We start from the raw sequence: 21906 nt of genomic DNA on the forward strand, positions 1-21906 counted from the left end.
AGGCAAAGGAAGGACAAGGAAAGCAAAGGACAAGCAAGGAAGATTGGATCAAGAAACTTCAATAGGAAGACTTGTAGGTAACATGTTGCATGCATAATTTCCTAGCTGGTTTGTGAATGCATACTACATGCATTTGTGTATTTGGTTCTCTTGCTATCATTGGCATGGGTTTTGCCAGGAGTGACAGTGGCTTCAGCGTTGCCTTGCCATTTTCGGATAGCCATGGTGTTATGGGGTTCTTTTATTTGGTTGAGCTTTGGATTGCCGAAAGATTTAGGAACCGGTTGAGGTGGTCTCAGGATAATTCCCAATGGTTGGGGGTGTAGGTGGTTTAATCTCCGGGAAGCCCTTAATAGGTGGGTGGAGATAAGGAAATTTCTCAAGGTAATGGCGAATAAATTATGAGGGATCCAAGCTTGTTTTGGGCTTAGTGATCTCTTGACCGGTTTTGGCGGGATCGTGGTAGCCAAAATATGGAGGTGGTTTAATCTCTAGGAAGCCCTAGTTATTTATGGTTCAGTTTGCTTATGTGATCTCTTGACCTGTTTTGGAGGGATCGTGGAAGCACGAGGGTGGAGGTGGTTTAATCTCCGAGAAGCCTTGGTTGTTTATGCCTTGAGCCCCACATTCATGCCTGGAATATGGCACGGGGGTGATTGGTTGAAAGAAAGATTTGGTTTAGCTCAATCTATAGCCGGGTGGCACATGGAAGTCCCTGACTTGGTCGACTTTTGCATATGTTAATAAGAGCTCTTTTCCTATGGTATTTTATGAGTACTTGTACTTGTTATTATGTGGTTTTGATGGTTGTTCTATCATGGTTATTATTCTGGTTATATGCTAGTTATAAGCATGGTTCCATAACAGGTTCTAGCTATGGCTCTTGATATGTTTGATTAGTTGATGAATGGTTAATGAATGCATGAGCTAACAAATGTTATGACAACTATTATGAGAGGGCATTAGACCTTCTTAATGATTCTCAAATAAGTATCAGACCCCTATGTTTAAATATGCATTCATGACCTGTAGATTACATGTTCTCAATATGTTTGACGAAATGATTGTCATGGTTAGACTTGGTCAGGTCAGGTCTTTGATGAAGTTTTGTATGAATGGCTTTGCCTTGATGTTATTTACCATTCTGGAAAGTCTCATTGAGTTCTGGGCTATGGTTTGGAGGCTAGCCTGAAATGATGGCTCCTGGAACCGCAACCTCTGAACTGAAGAATTTGTCACAATCGTGCCTAGGCAGGCTTGTGTGTGCACTTGGAGGCCCTCAACCTCATGGAGGACTTGTCTGTTAGTTTTTGGTACCATCGGGTGTGCTCTAGCCACGAAAATTGGTGGAGAGGCTAAGGCACATGAGTTTTAAAGAACCCAAAAAACGTTTGGTGAAATTCCACCCAGATTGTATTTTATTAAAATAATTAATATTTTTAATGGGGTTCCTAAGTCTAAACTTAGGAAAATTAAAGTATTAATGTGTATTAATCAAAATATGGGTGAGAATTTTCTAGAAAGCGGATCAAGTCAAGTTTTAATCTTAGTCGTTGGTTAGAGACTTAATCTCGGCCATTGAAGTCTCAACGAGAAAAGTATAAGAAAGAGGCTTGGGGTTCATTTAGAAATACACATAGAGAGAAAGAATTGATCTAGAGTTTGAATTCTGGGGCTAGGAAGCTGAGAATTTCGAGCTAAGTGGTCATTATGCAGCAGAAGGGTAGGGATAGTCCGGGAATACTGGGCAGAGAGGCAGTGCAGCAGCTAGGAGGAGTGACGCTAGGCCAATCTGGGCCCACATAGTCTTGGCGCAGAGGCAGAAGGGCCAGCGCAGAAGTGAGGCTGCCTTCATGCAGAAATTTGGAACTGTCAGGAAGCTGCCGAAACAACCGGGAGAGATTGATGCAGATGTTCCACGAGGTAGAAGAGATAGCGCAGGGCTGACACAATGCCTACGCAGGGCCAACGCAGAGATAGCTGGGGTTAGCCAGTTTTGCTTTCGGATCAACCGGAAATTGCCAGGTGAAGTGAGGTAATCTCACTTAGTTTTCCGCCATTATATTTTTCTCTGTACCTGGATTGCCAGGAGGGCATCCAACATTGTATTCAAAACTACTGCTTAATAATATAAAACCCTCAGAGCTGCTGCACCAGTTTTCCCACATTGCGTTTTTCCGGGGACTATTTTGCCCAAAAATAACGGTGTCCTATGCATCTTGTTCTTTGCTCAGTTTCTTGTTTCATGTAATCAAATTAAATTGGTGTAGGCTGCAAAAGTAATTTACTTCAGTATTATTCAGAAAATAACTTGATAATGTATATAAAAATCAGGTAGGTGAAGTAAATTCAATTTTGCTGCAGTAGGGGTTCCTTGAGTGTAGGAATTTTCACATGGTATCAGAGCATTGATTTTGAAACAGGAAGAGCAAATCCAGCGTTGAGCAGAGAGGCCAATAGCTGAATTTGGCAACAATTCGAATCCCCTTGAAGGGATTGCACAGTCCTTGTCAGGAAAGCAGAGATTACGAGGAAATCTCTCTCTGAGAGAGTCAACAGAGAGGTATGATTTCCGGTTTGTGAGTTTGCAGAGGCAGAGGAAGTGACGCAGAGCCTCAACGCAGTGCTTCAAGGGCGTAGTTTCTGCTGGGGTAGAAATCCGTCGAGAAAGAGCGAAGAGACATAGAAGGGGAATTTTCTCCTCAACAGACTTTTCTCGCCAAAAGTTCGAATTTTCCACTTGTTGGGCAGTAGACCAATGTTGCACAGTGACTAGAGGAGTCAATTCGACAATTTGGGTGAGATGGCATCACATAGGCTAAGAGATCAGGATAGGCAGGAAGGAGCTTCCAACTATGTCATATGGAAAACCATAATCTTCGTTGTTCTGGAGGAGTACGGTCTTGAAGCTTACATCAAGAGTGTTGTAGCTGTTCCCGTGGACAATGATTAGAAGAAGAATTACAAGGCCGAGTAGGGAAAGGCGAAGAGGTTCATACTCGATGGAGTTCGAGATCATGTGGTCTCACACTTGCAGGGCAAAGATACAACCCGAAAAATGTGGGAAGCTTTGTCTTCATTGTATGATGGTTCTTTTGAATAGCGGAAGGTATACTTAGAACAAAAGTTGCAGCGGACATTGATGCAGAAGGGAGAAGGGGTTAACTCCTATCTTCAACGTCTTTAGGACACCAGAGACCAGCTTGTTGCAATGGGGTCTACTCCTCAGTGCACTGTGATGTAAGGATGACCCTGAATAGAGTCTCGGATGAATGGCAAGTCTTCGTCCAAAGTATATTGGGTAGGGAAAGACTATCTTCATGGGAGGAGATATGGGCAACCCTTCAACAAGAAGAATTAAGGAGGAATCTAGTTAAGGTCAACCTTAATGGCAGGAGTGGGAGTGGCATGAAGACCAAGGAGGAGGAGGAGAACGCAACTCTAGCATCAAAGGGACAATAGAAGTAGAAGCAGAAGAAGGACATTTCGAAGGTGAAATGTTTCAGATTTGGCGAGATGGGCCACTTTTCATCCCATTGTCCTTTGAAACAAAATGATAAGGATGAGAAACATGATCATAAGGCTGATCCAACAAAAATTGACAAAGATGCGTTTGCCATGAGTGCCCACTTATCTCTAGGAGGGAAATGGGGCGATATTGTGCTGTAGTCGGGAGGACTACATGTGGGTAGGATCATTGCGGAACCCACCTCTTGGATCAATTCCTTGCTACAGGAGCCCAAGATTCAGTAATATCGAGATGGACTTAGGGTCAGATGATGCAGTGGGTTGGTTGGAGAGACAGATGCAATAGCCTGAGACTAGAGACTGGTCAGCGGAAAGCAAGGTTGGCAGCAGTACAGAAGTCAACAACAACGCAGAAGATTCATAGGGTCAGAGACTAGTAGTAGTTAGATTCCAACATTCACATGGTATTATGCTGAACACAGTTAGTTCAAAAATTTGGGATGCTTTTCTGTTGCTGAGCAGTAGCAATTGGAAAATGACACAGTGCAAAACTAGCAGTGGCAGTGTTAGCAACAAATGCAGAGGGAGTTGTAGTATAGATGTAGCAGTGTCATGGGCAGTAGTATAGTGGCATCAACAACACAGTGTTGGTGGCAACAACTGTACATAAAGGAGATGCTTCAGAGAAAGAGCAACATGCAGTTGGACATTGTTGCTAGAGCACTTTCCTTACTGAGAGGGAGTGTTAGTTTTTGGTAGCATCAGATGTGCCTTATCCATGAAAATTGGTGGAGAAGCTAAGGCACATGAGTTCTAAAGAACCCAAAAATCGTTTGGTGAAATTCCCCCTAGATTGTATTTTATTAAAATAATTAATACTTTTAATGGGGTTCCTAAGTCTAAACTTAGGAAAATTAAAGTATTAATGGGTATTAATCAAAATATTGGTGAGAATGTTCTAGAATGCAGATCAAGTCAAGTTTTAATTTTAGCCGTTGATTAGAGACTTAATCTCGGCTGTTGAAGTCTCAACGAGAAAAGTATAAGGAGGCTTGGGGTTCATTTATAAATACACACAGAGAGAACAAATTGATCTAGAGTTCAAATTCTGGGACTAGAAGGCTGAGAATTTCGAACAAAGTGGTCATTCTGTAGTAGAGGGGCAGGGATAGTTCAGGAAAATTGGGCAGAGAGGCGGAGAGCTACTAGTGGAGGCAACGCAACAGCTAGAACAAGTGACATTGGGCCAATCTAGGCCCACACAGTCTTGACGCAGAGCCAGAAGGGCTAGTGTAGAAGTGAGGCTGCCTTCACGCAGAAATCCGGAACTGTCGAGAAGATGCCGGAATAGCTGTGATAGGTTGACGTAGAGGTTCCAGGAGGCAAAAGAGACAACGCAGGGCTGATGCAGAGCCCGTAAGGCTGACGCAAGGCTAGCGCAGAGATAGCCAGAGTTAGCCAGTTTTGCTGTCGGATCATCTGGAAACTGCCAGGTGAAGTGAGGTAATCTCACTCAGTTTTCCACCATTATATTTTTCTCTATAGTTGGATTGCTGGGAGGACATCTAACATTGTATTCAGAACTACTGCTTAATAATATAAAACCCTCAGAGCTGCTGCACCGATTTTCTCGCATTGGGTTTTTCCGAGGACTATTTTGTCCAAAAATAATGGTGTCTTATGTGTCTTGTTCTTTGCTCAGTTTCTTGTTTCATGTAATCAAATTAAATTGGTGTAGGTTGCAGAAGTAATTTACTTCAGTATTATTCAGAAAATAACTTGATAATGCATATTAAAATCAAGTAGTTGAAGTAAATTCAGTTTTGCTGCAGTAGGGGTTCCTTGAGTGTAGGAATTTTCACATTATAATGCATGCGGTTGGGAGCCTAGGTCTCTAAAAAAACATTCCAACTCAGGGTTTGGGCATTGGGAGTGTTTGTTTAGCTCTTGGGTGTTCTGTAGCTTGTGAGGAAGGCCAGTAAAGTTCAAGTTTGTCGTATCCACTTCCTTAACTGTTCTTAGGAGGTTGGGTCATATCATAGTAACCCTCAACTCATGTTTACCTTGACAAGCCAATTAAAGTGGGTAAATGTGGGAGGGGTGGTTACAGTTGCTAGCTTAATGATGATCAAAGCACCCTCAATTTGTAGTCATATCTAATCCGAATTAAGAAGCTCTATGGAAAAAGATCTGAAGGTAGTGAATTCTGGATGATCCGAGTTCCTTTGTAATGACAATTCAATCTCTTGTGATCTAGATGGTGGTAAAGTAAATTGCATCTGAATTTGAAATGAGGTAAGGATTCATAAATGGAGGATGTCATCTAGATTATCTATGTGGAAAAATGATAAGATCTGAACCCTACAGTGGGGTTTGCAATCTAGGCCGAGTCCTATGTTGATTTGGGGTAGCATCGGATGTGCTCTAGCCACGAAATTTGGTCGAGAGGTTGGGGCACATGAGATCTCCAATACCCAAAAAGGGTTTGGGAAGATTCTAAATAGATGAGGAGATATTAAAATAATTAATATTTTTAATGGAGTCCCTAAGTCTAAACTTAGGGAAAATAAAATATTAATGTGTATTGATATGAATTTGTGTTAGAATGGTCCAAAAGACATGGATCAAGCCAGATCTAATCTTAGCCGTTGATTAGGGACTTAATCTCGGCCGTTGATATGTCAACAGGAAAAGTATAAGAGGAGGCTTGAGGGTCACTTGGAGAATACACCAGAGTGATTAGTCATTCTATTCTCTAGAGTGAGGTTTGCTAAGAGAGGTAGAATCAGTGATCGAAGAGTAGCTGAGGGGCATTGAGCACATGGAGACAGAGAGGCAGAGATAATGCCAGGAGAGCAACAGAGTAGCTAGAGAGAGTGACACAGGAGCAACCAGTGCTCACGCAGGGCCACGCAAAGGCAACTAAGTGCTGTGCAGAGCACTAGAGAGGCTAGCGTAGCTGACGTAGAGGGTCAGAGAGCTGACGCAGGGCCTCCTGGGGCTGACACAGGGCCAACGCTAGGCCAGGAGAGGCTGACACAGTCCAGATTGGGCAAACGTTGGGGTTTCTGGGGCAGATTGATGCTGAGTAGTTTCCGGAAGGATTATCTGGGTTTTCAACCAGTAGATTTGTCAGAAACTGAGAGGTATTACTGCCAAGGAAATTTTCTGTTGGGTAGGCCAGTTTCGACACCTAGATTGTACTCTGATATTGCTTAATAAGAAAACTCTCAGATAGCTGCACCAGTTTTCCCACATTGGGTTTTTTCCAGGGAAATTAGTCCAAAAATAATGGTGTCATATGGTGTGTTTGTTCTTGGTTCTTTTAATTGTTGATCTGTAATATGTTGAGCATGCACTAGCGTTTATTTTCAGTATTTAGATTGTAAATAACTTGTTAAGGAAAATAACATGTAGGTAGGAATAAATCAGATAAAGTGCATGGAGGGTTTCTAACTAAGTAAACTTAGAAACTTCAACATCCTATGGCGTCATACCTCTATTATTGAAGCTTCCTATAGCACCGATATTATGAAGAAGTTTGTGTCTTAAGGCATTATATCTCTTGCGACTTGAGCCTCTTATCTCCTATGAAGATCTATGAAATCCAAGGCATCTAACTCTCTAAACTCTTGCGGACCTAAGGTCATTACATTGAGGTATGTCTGAAATTCGATCAAAAGTTTCCTGTAGCTTATCATCTCATGATCTGGGCTCATTATGTAATTTCTATGGCATCACGTATACATCTTTTCTCTGTGGCATTCATGTGAATTGATTTGATATATGAAAGTTTTCTATGGTATTTTTGTATGTGAAAATTTGCAACTAAGCTCTTATCTATGATCTCTATGACAATTCGTTGAACTATATATGGCATTCGTCGATCTTTGAGAACTCTGTGTGTGTCATTCATTGTTTTCTATGGCATCTGAGCCTTCTCCTCCCTATGGACATTTCAGTATCAAACTCTTTCTGTTGTCTGTTCCTCGTGTAGCTCCTTTGTGCGAAATCTGTGGTACCTTATCACTTTGCAAATGCTAATGAGATAACTTGTATTGATGATCCAATAATGATGATATGGATCCAAGCTACTATAGTCAGGAGCTTATATGTGACATTTATTGTAGTTATGCAAGAAATATCTGTGGTTGTATTGTTTGTGATTTATACGAGCTTCTTTGTATGGTATATGAGCCACCTGTAACAACTTTTATGCGAACATTTTCCTGTGGCTAGCCCAGTAACAAGCGAGCATCACTGTGGCTCATTATCTTTATGGAATTATATCTAAAGGCCCAGTCATCTAGAGAAGTCAAATATCGAAATAATGACAAAGTCTTATCTTTGTGGAAACACAAGATTGTGTTATGTCTCTGTGAATGAAGGTGCAAACATTTTTTTTGTGAGGTAAGTATCTTCTCTTTGTTTTGTAAAATGGTGATAGGACTGAAATGATTTGAGTTTGGTCATCTCTGTGGTAGTTAAGTGTTGATCCTAGCTTTGAATTATCATATAATTTTGAAGAAGACCAAGGCAAATCTTATCCCTGTAAGTTGAATTATAAAAGATCCAAACTTGAGGGAATTAAAGAATTGAAAGTATGCTGACATCATTTATGTGAAATCTGTGACTCGAATTTCTGTAACGAGTCTAGTAATCTCTGAGAATAATAGAAAAGGTGAGGCTTGTTCAATATCATTGTGCATAAGCATCTGTTGAAATCTAAAGGTGATTAATTCACAAGCTCTCTGAGGCAAGTACTCCATCGAGCCTCCTCCCTCTTCCCGTGGTCGTCTATGAGGTCCTTAAGATTTGAGGAATCATGTAAAGAAGTCAAGGACCTTGGAAGGATATTGAAATGATCTAAAGTCTATCTCTCTACTGAATCCGAGGAAGGTTTCTTAAATTTGATGTTCTCGTTATATCTATATATATATATATATAAGAAGGAAAAAATACTCTTAAAGAAGGCTGACCTCTACAAGAAAGCTGATTTGATTCTTTCTATGCTATTATGAAAAATGACATAAATTGTATTAAAGTCTAATGGTATATAGAGTAATCAAACAATGATGGGTGGCTCAGTTGCAAATTTGTAAAATAATTTCAGAACACTGCTTTGAAATTCCTCGGATGTTGCTTAAAGTTCTATGGAAGAAGTCCTATATACTGGCATAAATAAGCCTAGACCTGAATGATGGAATTCATTACATGGACTAGTGTCGCTGTTACAATTGTGAATTTCTTGATTTAAGGAACATTGCATATCAAATGCAAGGATAACAAGATATGATAAAAGAATAAAGCTCCTCTTCAAAACCTAAAGTTTGATCAAATTTATTACTGATAGATTTGAAATTTCTTGAGAATCCTAGGGTCTGAAAGATTGAAATATTTTGAATCTAGTAAGGATTTGAATAGGAATGTCCTAGGGCGTATGGACAATTCTCTATGTCTGATACCTAGAATGATGAAGTTGAAAAATGATTGCAAGGATGAGTGGGTTGATAAACCCTAGCTTGATTAGGGTTTGAAGTTAAAACCCTAACTCCTAGGAGATTTGACATCTTGATGATGAGGTTGATTTGCTAGTTGGATTCAAGAAGATTTAAGACCAAGTGGGAGTTGTCATGATCTCAAAGGATAAGTATTTTTTGTTTCTTTTGTTGTTTTAATTATTACTGACATTGGATTGTTTATGGTTTGTAAATCCTAGGTAGGGTTTGGAGAAGAAAACCTAATGCTTATGATTGCCTGAAAGAAGAAACCGTATCTCCTTAATGATGTGGATAATGTGGAAACTATGATGTTGTATACCCCTTGATGATGTGGGTTTCTTGATTCTTGATGATGTGGACTCTTTGATGTTGATAATGAACTTCTTGATGATGTGTACTCTTTGATGTTGATAATGAACTTCTTAATGATGTGGGCTCTTTGATGTTGATGATGAATTTCTTGATGATGTGAACTTCTTAATATGAACTTCTTGATGATGTGGAATCCTTGATGATGATGATGATGTGGACAAGGTCAACTCTTCAATGATGATATGGACTCCTTGGTGATGTGGACTCCTTGATGATGACGAGGACAAGATTAACTCCTTGATGAGTTGAACAAGCTTGTCTGGACCCAAGAAGACTAAGATCAAGAGGGAGTTGACATATTCTCGAGAGATAAGTAATTTCTTGACTGTTTCTATTATTGTCTCATTATGAGTCTCTTGTCTTTGTATATCTTGCTTGGCTATATTCGTTCTTCCTTGGCCTCCTAGCAAGGATTGCAAGTACATGATGAAGATTGCCAAGGTTTGGCAAATCGTTGGAAATAGATGGAAGAACAAAGTGACAAGAAGACTCATGATTGGATGGGCGTTGAACTTAGAGGGAGTAGACAAGATCAACTCGATTGTAGCATGTTTTGATCCATGATGTAAATAAGTTAGTTGTGAAGATGGCTTGAAGTCTTGAAGATTGATGCTAATCCAAATCTATTGAAAAAGAGCCCGTGACTTTTCTGCTATGTATTGATGATGTGTTTTTGACAAAGACTGAGGTCCTCTTCATCTCGTGTAAGAGGGAGTTGATTGAAAGATTGAAAGTATGAGCCTGATGAAACCCCTACTGAGGTCGTGGCATAGTGGACCGTGAGTCCATGGACTCTTGCTTGGGGAAAATTTGAAGAAGTTGTGTAACTCTACTATTGATTTTATGAATCCCTCTAATTGGCTCATTGAACCACATGATGCATGAAATTGCTATATTCTGAGAGTTGTGTTGGATTAATTGTTAATTTTAGTTAACAATGGTATGTTCTATGCTTAGCACAATTACTTCAATGTTCCTTTAGCAGCCCAATGACAATTTCAATTTAGTTTTCCAATAGCAATCACATTAACCATAAATCACATTGACAGTAATTGTAGATAGAACATAAAATAAAATGCAGAAGACAAGCCAAGACAAGAGGACACCAGATTTGGCGGATGCCAGGGAAAAACCCCAATGTGGGGAAAACCCTTTGATCAATTCTTCTTATTATTATATCAAAATGTTCAGCAGAGAGAGAGTACAAAAGGTCAAAGTTGACTTGCCAAATCCAAGTCAAAACAACCCTGTCAAATCTGCAGTCAACTGCAGTCAAATTCAACCCTAACTAGAAAGTCAAAGATGGTCAATGCAACAACAAATCTTCCTCTTTGGAGCTTGGTCATACCTAGTCAAACTCGACCTGATAAGGTGGTCAAAGTCAAGCCAAAATAGTCCTGAAAACTGCGATCAAACTTGGTCAGGTTTGCGGTCAACCCTGCAATCAGCGGTGCGGTCAACCCTGCAGTCAGCCTTGCAATCAAAGTGCCCAGAAATTCTCGATTCCTGTGCCAAACTATACGACCTGCAAAAAATGGATTTTTCCCATAAAAATCACAGTCAAAGGATGAGTCAAAGTGCTCGGTCAACGTTGGTCAAACTCCTGCAACAGTCCTGAAATTCGCTGTAGCAATTTGCCTAGAAAATTCGTCCTTTTGCCACATGTGTGAGAGAGAGAAGATCTTCCCAATAGTTGTACGAACCAATGAGAGAAGGAGAGAGAATAAATGCGTGTGATGATGATGCCAAATGAGGTGAGAGGGCACTTGTATTTATACAAGTCGTTGAGGGTGAATAGTCACGTCCATTGGGCTTCATGAGCCTACATGATGATGTGGCTGACCTGAACAATTTGCACGTGTGGACATAAATTCAAAAACACGCTTCTGCTTGTCCAAATTGGATGATCTTTATATCAATTTTGGTCCTCTCGAAAAGAGGAATTTAATGCAATCATCATCTCCATCAAATGAGCTGTCCCAAGGTGGAATTTGGCCCTAGTTTCCAATTTTAACATTGAATAACGTGGATGTACCTACTGCATGCAGCACAGTTATAGCTGGAAATGTAGCTGATTTGTGAAGTGGTCTAGCTTCATAAGCTATTTTCTTATGTATTAGACCTTGTGTTGAAATCGATTATGGTATACATGTCTGTCGATGTGCAGGTTGCTTACTTCTGTGAGAAGGCACTTCTTATCTGATTTCGACCATTGTTGATGATGCTTGCTTCTATGAGAAGCCACTTGTTATTTGCTGGATTCAACCATTGTTACTAATATTATTCTTAATTCCTGCTTCTGTGAGAAGCCATTTATTGTCTGATGGATTCAACCATCACACAGTTTTCTACTGAAAAGCAGGTTGTTGATGTTTGCTTTTGTGAGAAGCCACTTGTTGTTTGCTGGATTCGACCATGGTTGCTGATGTTTACTTCTATGAGAAGACCCAACTGAAGATGAATGAATAGTTGGATGTTGTTGTTTGTTGAAATGTTTGATAAAGTGCAAAAGTCCACCATGGCTACTTTTTTGATATTGAGCTGGTTGTTGATGTTTATGTGAGAAGACTGGAATGGCTCTTGGAGAGGGAACATTGATTATATAGCATCTTGAATCTTCCTTAGGCTGCGACCAGGAGACCTATGGATTGGTTGGGAAGAATGTCACTCCCTTAGGCTGTGTGTGGCGCGATCAATGAGTTCGATCGGGGAGCTTGGTTCTGAGGCATTGAATTTGTGATCGCTCCCTTAGGTCTTGATTGGGAGACCTGTGGTTTGGTCAGGGAGATTGATCTTGAGTTCCCTTCCCTAGGTTGTGGGCCAGGAGACCTATGGTTTGGTTGGGAAGGATGAGTTCCCTTCCTCATGTTGTGGGCCAGGAGACCTTGTAATTGGGGAGATGTACCTTATGTATATAATTGAGATAGGGATTCCTCCCTTAGATTTTAGGCTAGGAGACCTTGTTTATGGTCAGTTAGATGTACCCTGTGCATATGATTGGTTTGGCCTCACTGATTGATTCCACTGGTCAGTAGGGCATTGACCTGGATGCCATGGGGTTGTGGCTTGTGTGATGTGTTGGATGCTATGTATCTTATGATGAGATTGATGATCTCTCCCTTAGGCTGTGAGCCGAGAAACCTATGGATTGGTTGGGGAGTTAATCTTGACATAGAGAGAGACTTGTACTTGTGATCCCTTAGGCTTATGGGTTAGGAGACCTATAGATTGGTTGGGGAGACTGATCTTGAAAGAGAATGAAAAGTACCTCCTTGGCTAAGAGGGAATGTTGGAAATATTGTAGACATAGTCGGTATTTTCATCATGTGGAAAAATGCAAAATTTGAATTTTATTTTTCCTCCTAGTATTTCAAATCGGCCTCATTTTGTTTAGGTTGTCTAGGCCCCTAAGAAGCACCCTTTCGACCCCCCACTTGAAGGCTATATAAAGGAGATCATCTCTCCTCATTGGGGACATCGAACTTGTATTGTCTATCTCTGATCCAGTGAAGTTGGGAGCAGAAGGAGACTGAAAATATGAATGAGAGCTTGGACATTGGCTTGGCACTTATCTTGTTCTTGGTTACTGGTTTGGCTATTATCTTGCTATGGTTATTTCTGATGTACTGATGAATTTGGAACTCTCTCTCATAAGGAAAGAATTTTCTGGGTTTTCCCCTGCTCTCAGGCCTAATTTCTATGTCTCTTGTCTGATTGTTATTTTACTGCTCTTTCATGCTTAATAGTTGAATTTTCTTCTCTATAACTGTTTAATAATATTGAATGAATTATATGTGAAATTAAATGCTAACTGAATCATTGGAAGTAGTTATTTATGGAAGGAAATTGTTTCTAGCATGTCCCCTAGAAGTCTCAACAGTGACATGCATGTAACCAAACTGGAATTTTAACTGAAGATGATGATGGGCTGATGAATGTCGTCCTTGGAAATATGCTTCTAACTGATATGCCATGAAAATCAAAGTGGTCCTTACTGCTGCCAACTGATGGATGCAAGTGCTAATGTCAAAATTGGCATTGAAATTCCAAAGGGAGTGATCTTGATGCTAATGTGCCCAAAGAAGGGTTGTTGGATTTCTGATATTTTTAACACATTTTTCGTACACAAACTTGGAAATGTTTTCCTAGTGTTCGTATTTATTTTAACTTAAATTTAAATACCTTTAAAACAGTCCAAGCCCCCTAACTATAGTAATTTACAGCGATGAAATGTTCGTGTGATTTTAATTTCCTATGTATTGATTATGAATCTATTATTCCTTGTACTTGAAATGCAAATGCAGCAGTGGAAAATTTTCCGATTTATGTTCTTAATAGGAAGGTATATACATAGAAAGAAAAGCTTTGGAGACTTTGATTTCTACATGGACATAAAAATTTATTATTGTGGATTTGGATTTTTATTGCACAGGTTATTACTTTAGTTGCTGCACTCAGTGCAGGACAAACTAATGGTTATGATGTCAGATACCAGCTGAGAACAACACAAGAAGTTGTCGAGGCTACATGTAAATATTTAGAAAACTTCACTGGCATTTGTAGGCGCTTTGAATTTATTGGTAAGACTGAAAATTGTGACGTATATGATGACTATGCTCATCATCCAACTGAAGTCCAGGCAGTTCTCCAGGCAGCTCGTCAGAGATTTGTTCATCGAGCTCTCTGGGTTGTGTTTCAACCCCATACTTACAGGTTTAACAACCAGTATAAAACTTACTTTTAGTTGAGAAAAAACTGGGATATGTCGATTCTTCTACAATCAATTTGAAAATTCACTCTTATTTTTTACAAGATCTTGTAGCGTATTTTTCTTCACTTTCAATTGCAACTCTGTACTTGGATTGTGTACTGCAGCCGTCTAGCAGCATTATTGGAAGAGTTTGCACTAGCATTCAAGGAGGCAGACCGTGTAATTATAACAAAGGTTCCATATTGCCCTCATTTTGTTTGTAGTTTAAATTTTAAAAATATGTGTCCAAATAGAAGCATATGAGTTTGGAGTGTTATGTGACTGATAGATCTTGATCCTTAATGATCTATGGCAGGTTTATGCTGCCCGGGAACAAAATATCTTTAACATCAGTGGGAAAGATCTTGCCTCTTCTATCATTGGTCCATCTGCTGACTATATCGCTGAACTGGTACATGATTCTCTAAATTCTTCTTTTTAATACTATATTTTGTTAGAAAACAGAATAGGAGTAATGTTTTATAGTAAGAGATTTTGGATTAACTGTAAATCCAAATATCATGATACTTGCCAGGTGAACACACCATGCTACAGATGTTCCATGCACCTATGCCATAACTCGCCTAGCTCCCTTCCTGAGTCACGGCCCCCTCTGCTCATAAGTGTTGCAGTTGTGACAAACTGTAACCTAAACAGGCTCTTTTGTTTAACCCCAATCTGCTTGGCTACTTTGGAATTCGTGGATCTGATGTAGACCTTTACCTCTCTGAAGGTCACCTCGTACCCCTTATCCTCCAAACTGAAAGTGAGATGAAGTTTTTCTTGAGCCCACGAACATAAGGCACATCTTTGAGAAATAGGGGTTTTCCTAACTCCCTCTCAAATCTGACTGTACCAAGTCCTTTTTCTTGGTACCTTCCATCGTCTCCCAACTCTATGTGAAACTTCATGTTCTTCTCTGTCAACTTGCAAAAATAGTCTTTGTTTCCCGTCATATGACAGGAAGCTCTGCTGTCAATGTACCAAACACTAGTACCCATTGAACGTTCCATGCAAGCGATGAGAGATAACTCCTTCTCAAAGCTGGATGAAAAGTCATTGATCTAAGCAGAGGCCGCTACTTGGTCCCTCTTGGACCCCTTATTCCGATTAGTGCACTTAGTAGCAAAGTGCCCAAATTGATGGCATGAAAAAAATTGATCTTGCTAAGATCCTTCTTCTTCCTTTTCTCACCCTTGGAGATCGACTCACTCCCTCCACTACCCTTCTTGCCCTTTGACTTGCCACCCTTGCCAGCTAGGGCAAAGTTTTCCTCATTCTTCATCTTGGCACGCGACCCTAGGAATGTATTCCTTCAAAGCTCTTCTTGGAAAATATCGGTCCAGTCACTCCCAATCCAAAAGCTTCTCCCTAGCACATACTCCATTCGCAAAAGACTCCTAGGGTTTGGTGAAACCCATTAGCGCAGAACGCAACAACGGTGTATTTAAAGTTGTTTTGTTGACTCCTACCAATTCGTCTTACTTGGGTGAACTTGGTGAGGTAAGATACTAGTGCCTAACTTGGTTATTCTGATAGTCCTTAGTTTATCTTCCAACATCATTTTTTTGGTCTCACTGGTACTATGATTGAGACTGACAATGGCTCTCCACATTGCCTTGGTTGTCTTCTTTTTGGCCAAGTGGGGAATGATGTGGTCTTTGACTCCCTCCAACAGGATTCTCCCGACCTTGGCATCTTTCTTGTTGTGTTGAGCCAACTGCTGAGGATCTGTGGGCAGAGATGGGACATTGTCCACAAACTCCCAAACACCCTGCTTCTCAAGAACCACGACAATCCTTTCTCTTCATGGATAGTAGTTGGACATACCCTCTAATCTGTCCTCAAAACATAGCCCTTGGTACACCATATCTATCTAGAGACCCTGATTGCCAAGTCGAACTAGTCATACTTCTCTGTTTGAACGTTGAACTTGCTCTTGAGAAGAAAGCCCTGTATTTTGGCTTCAATCAGAGGCTACAACTTTGATACCATGTTAGATTTTCTTACACCCAAAAATTTGATATGCACTTATCTAAATTTTGTACTAAAAAATACAAACAAAAAATGTAGATATAAAATTTTAAAATGCAAACACAATTGAGTGTCTAACCAGTGTTCCAAGGGGACACATCCTCTCACCTGGGGAACGCGTTCCTGTGCTTCCTTGCGCTTCGGGGACGTGGGGATGTTTCCCCATGTCCCCAAAAAAAGGAAACGCAAGGAAACTCGAACGGGGGTCATTTCCTCCCAAAAAAGGAAACGTTTCCTACGTTTCCAAAAAAAATCGTAGTCAGAATCAAAGACAGACTTGGGGAAGAAGGTCAAGCTCTAGGTGTTGGACAATGGTCGGTGGGTAGATTGTTCTTATTTGGTGTTATTCTTGGCCCCTATTGTGGAGGTCATTTGTTACAATGATTCAAATGCTCCTATTCCTCGAGAAATCTATGAGGCCTTTGATAGCATGTTGGGTGGTGTGAAGGCAACCATTTAGTAGAGGGAGCCCTCATTAGAGTTCTATACATCCCAGATTCAACCCATCATTCAACGTAGGTGGGATCGCATGAACACACCTTTGCACATGGTAGCATATGCATTAAAACCAAAATGGTATGTTGAAAGGCCTGGGAGAGTGCCATGTCTTGATTATAGGAAGACACCTGAGTATTTGAAGGGACCAACAACAAGATGGGATGTTGATCCAGAGGATGATGCATAGGTAGGTATGGAGGAGGGACTTGATGAGACGTAGATTAGGTTAGTTGGTGTTCCACTTAGCATGTTTGAGAATGCAAGTGATTCTGATTCAGATGGTGACATGGTTGATCCTGATTTATTCATGCAATAGCTAGATGCAGAGGCTAAGAGGCATTGCCTTGAGCAATTATGTTCATTTGTCATTTGATATGTTCTTATGTTATCTGTTTTTTTGTTTTAGACTTCAGTTGTAGGCTTTAATTTGTTTTGAATCATAATATATGATATGCTAGACTTGACTCTATAAAAATTTGAACCTTGATGTGTCAAACTTGATTTTTAGTTCAATATTTAGTATTCACAGTTGGAACTTCAATATGGTTTAAATTTTTATTTTCATTGTACAATGTTACAGTTACATGTATGATTGTATCATGCTTTTCGTTTTAAATTTGTTTCAATTATATGATTCATTGATTTATCCTTCATGATGTAAGTATTATATAATGATAATGACGTTAAATTATAAAATTTCAGTGTTATATTTATAATTTTTTAGTATTTTACTATTTTTGTTGGGGTCCCTTGTGTTAAAGACCCTGACATCCCCCCATGTTTCCTAAAAATTGGTGGGTAGCTTTTGCATAGGCCACTCGTGTGTTTCCCCGCTCCCCCGTCCCCACGTCTTGGAAACTTGGTGGAACACTGTATCTAACCATAGCCTGCACAACGAAAATTAAATCTAAAGACAAAACGCACACATAAAAGTACCAGACACCAAATATACCCACGAAACCTCAACTCTGAGGAAAACCTGCAATTTTGTTTTCTTCTTTATTGCATAGAAAATTCTTCGGGAAGTTTTATAGCTGGGTGAAAAAGCCTTTCTCTATGCGCTTCCTGATTTTTCCCCTAGAAGTGTCGCAGCCTATATGGCGTAGCTATACGGCTTGTATGGTTGGTCCGTACGATACGACTAAGTTGTATGGCCACCTTTATGCCCTAGAAAGACTTCAGCTTGCTATTGATTTCACGCCCTGGTTGTATGACCCTCTCTCTCTTCAACTTGGTTATTGAACTTTTGTTGAAGGCTAAGCTAAACTCGCTGAAAAATGAGTTTCCTAATCTGAGCACTAGAACACTTGCTGATGCCAAATCGATCTACCTCACTTCTGCCCTTATCTCCTTTTTATAACTTGACTTTGGCCTTCTAGAAGCATCCAAGGGCTAAGATTTCCTCTTGAGCTTCCAAGATCAATGGCCAAGATCTAATTTCTTGTTGACTTAGTACTTTTTAATTTTTCCTAAGTCAACATTTAGGAAATAATTTAATTATTAAAATAACTCTGGGTAAGTGACTGATCTCTGATTTTCTACATGCCTTGGCACCTAGGCAAGTGCAAAATTCTTCCTGCTCTACTCCAATCAACAATGTGCTTTGGGAAAGTACACCAAGGTTGTTTTTCCAAGCAGTGATAGTAGGGTAGTAGGGATACTTGACTTGGTTCATTTTGATGTGTGTGGTCCTATGTCTTCGGTATCATTGAGTGGATATGAGTACTGTCACTTTTCTTGGCTACTTCTCCAAGAAGACCTGGATTTTCTTCATGAAGAGTCGACCAAGGGTGAGTTCTTCATGTTGAATTTTCATGATTTCCTAATCTGATAATTACTTCCAATCATTTCTTCATTAATCATCTTGTGTCAGATACATCATTAAGCAATTATACATAAAAAATCTTCAATAGTAAAAACAATGACAGTAGGATCGTGAAGAGAGCCAAACACAAGACAAATTTTACCTTGGGAAAACCCTAACTAGGGAAAAACCTCGCAACCTTTTCTTAGAGAATTATCCAATACAACAAGAGATACAATCTGATTTTTCTAGTGAAATAAAGTCGAATTGATCAACAACAAAAACCAAGTCAAGCTTGGTCAAACTGCCCACAAATAGCCTTAGTCAGCTATGGTCAAACTTCCCAAGAATAGGCCCAATTTTGACCTCCTACTTCTGCATAGAGATTCATCTTGCTTCCCACAAACTCGGTCTGCTGTCAGAGACTCTGTTGGCTGCCCACGTGTGAAATCAACAAAAGTCAGATAGATTAGGTAAAAGGTCAAACTTTGGTCTATTGTCTCTCTTTCTCGTTCACATGAATGAACAGAAGAATATACATTTGAATGGGTGATCTGAATTGGTTCCAAGATGACGAGGACAAATTGCCTTTATATAGTGAACTAATGAGCTCGAATAGGTAGGCCTTAGGGAAGGCCGACTTGTACTTGTGGGGATGAAATTTTCAATTTCAAAAAATTTATTTCCCTATTGTAGAGTTGTCTTGAATTCATTATTATATTTTTCTTTCTTTTAATTTTGAGGGCTAATTCAAATGATGAATATTGACCATAGCTTCAAAAATTCAACACTCCCTCTTAGCTAGGGAGGTATTCACTTTGACCTTTTCAATTGATCTCTTGTTGAAAAATTTCTCTATCGCAGGAAAAAGGTTGAATGACCTCAGCTATGTTGATGAATCCATCCACCTCATATTCTATACCAGAACCACATGGAAAGTATCCCACATCAACATCAAATAGAGGAACTAGTCACCCAGTAGTCCTTGGGTCACTAGTCTACCAAGTCGTCACTTGAAGTCATGTCAGGTATCCCACCTGACCCTTGGTGAAACCCAAGCCCATTTACCATTCCCATATGTCGTCACATGTCATTGAATGGTAAAAATACTTGCTCGATGCTGTAAGGCACTCACTCAACCCACTAGCCAAAACCCATGGCAATTTGGTCAGGCCACTCCTGACCGGGGGAGCATTCCGAGCCTTGTTGCTCATTTGGTCGATCTCCCCAGCCATATCCCATGGTTCTCAGTCAAAACCCATGACTTAGGGAGATTCTCCGCCCCTTGATGTTATAACATCAATGCTCCCTCTCACGAAGGCAAATCCTCCTGCTACTGTTGCTCCCTCTGTCACATGAGTCCTTCTGCTCTCGCCAGAAACAAGTCATATGATAACAAGATCAACCAAGACTCATCATATATCCATTCATCCAAGAATATCATGCCCGGGGTCTGTACAAAGCTTTCTTCAGTTTGCAGACATGATATTTCCTCTCTTGTACCTCAAAGCCCTAAGGTAGCTTTATGTACACTTGTTCTTCCTCAATTACTCCATTGAGGAAAGCAATCTTCACATCAACCTGAGGAAATTTTCAACTCAAAATAGAGGCAACATAAATAATAGTTCTAATAGAAGTGTACTTAACAATTGGAGCAAACATTTCCTCATCGTCCTCCCCTTCTTTCTGAGAGAACCATCTTGAATCTTGCTTTGTACTTCTCTATGTTGCATGCTAGATCTTTTAGATCCACTTGGGAGTCATCACTAACTTCCTTTTAGGTCTTGGCACAATTTCCTTCATCATGGCATCTTTCAAACTTGTTGGTATTACTGCTCCCTTTGAACTAGGAGCTCTTCTTATCATTTGGTATGATTTGAACACAAATCACTCTGGGAGAATCCTCATGTTGCAAACTTTTCTTCGATCTTCCCAATTGTTTCATTTACTACTAGAGCCTTGGCAACCTTTATGATGTACCTACAACCCTCACTAGGAGGTCATGGAAGAGACGATTATAACCCAACAAAAGAAACAAAGACAAGAGGCTAACTAATAATAAAGCAATAGTAATCAAGAAAGAAGGATATAGAGTACTTATCTTTTTGTTTCGAGGATTAGAGGGATTTGGCAACTCCCCCTTGATCCTTGCCTTCTTGCATCCATTTGCAAACTCATCATCAACATTTTGCTTTTCTTTATTTCCTTGCATGAGCTAGGGTTTCTTCTTCTAGCAAAAACATCAATCTAGGTCTAGCTCTAGGGTTTTATCCACAAACCCTAGGGCTTTCTTATCCAAGCCATCAAGCGCTAGGACTTACAAACTTTGTCATGTGCTAATTGGAATTTGTTGCTTTATAGGTGAAGAACCCTTTCTCCTTTGATTCAATTTGTAACATCAAGGACCAAGCAAGGGCACTCTAGCATGAACAATCTACCTTAGCCAATACAATCATAACCTCAATAGTGCAATACTAGCAGCATATGCAAGGCATCTTTTGCATACTTGACAAGAGCCCTTACTTAGTCATACAAGATATTTCCATAGTAGTACAAGGTATATGGCATTAGAGGCTTAGATTTCTACAACAACATTATCTTCCAGTATAATGTGACTAAAGGAAATATCCCTACTTAGGTCCGTACAAAAACTTCAATTCAAACAATCTCGACACATTTGGTCCATCCCCCTTTGCAGGCTCTATCTTATCTTTAGGCCTTATCAAACTTTGAACCATAATCTGAATTTAATATTGTGATGATGTCATTACTTCTTGAATTACTAAGACGACTTATATGCTACAAAACCACTGGTGTACATGCATTGGTTGTGAGGCAGTGACCTTACAACATCTTCCTATAGTACACAAGTACTAGGATAACAATATGCCCAAAAAAAAAAATCCTTATACCTCTTAGGTCTTATAAGGTTGACAAATAAGATCATCAAATTTGTCATGTGCAACTTTTCTTGCTGTAGTCAATATAGATGGTGACAGTTTATCCAAACTAGAAGAATGTGCCATGGAGTCTCATGCCTCCAAGTGATGTTATTAGTCAGTCAAGGAATGCTCCATTTGCCTCTAAATAGCTTCATGAACAAAATTTTAACATAAAATTTTAAGTCTGCCCAAACAGACCCAAAAGAGAACCCATGTTTAAGCTAGGCTCTACTATACTACCCTTGACTTGCAAGTAGAAATCAACATCGTGATTCTGCTTTATGACAAATGGCACATTTTGGACTTGAGTTTGCATTTTCAAACTTGTTTGCACTTGAGATTGAGGTAAGATACACCTTGTAATATCTTGAGAGAATGGTTTTACATCCTTTCAAGGAGAAAGCATATTGAGATCACTTCCTTTCTTCATCGAACTAGAGATTTGCAATAGTTCTAAAGAAAAGCTTTTAGACTTTTCAACTAGGCCTATAATTAGTTTTCACATTCTAAGAATTGTAATTCAAGGAAGCATCAAAT

The 21906-nt window shown here is 39.8% G+C and overlaps 1 protein-coding gene across 1 annotated transcript in view; it reads left to right on the top strand.

Moving 5' to 3' along the window:
* LOC149204349 (uncharacterized) overlaps positions 1-21906 on the top strand; it is a 525276-nt gene that overhangs the window by 367639 nt on the left and 135731 nt on the right. The window contains exons 10-12 of the mRNA XM_089394693.1: positions 13774-14054; positions 14217-14286; positions 14408-14503. Of these exons, the coding sequence (XP_089250819.1) occupies positions 13774-14054; positions 14217-14286; positions 14408-14503 (447 nt within the window). The remainder of the gene's footprint in view (positions 1-13773; positions 14055-14216; positions 14287-14407; positions 14504-21906) is intronic.

This window comes from Pinus tabuliformis, chromosome 1_2 (assembly GCF_031772625.1).
Source record: "Pinus tabuliformis cultivar Carrire ecotype Pingquan chromosome 1_2, CPIR1, whole genome shotgun sequence".
Taxonomy (NCBI): Eukaryota; Viridiplantae; Streptophyta; class Pinopsida; order Pinales; family Pinaceae; genus Pinus; species Pinus tabuliformis.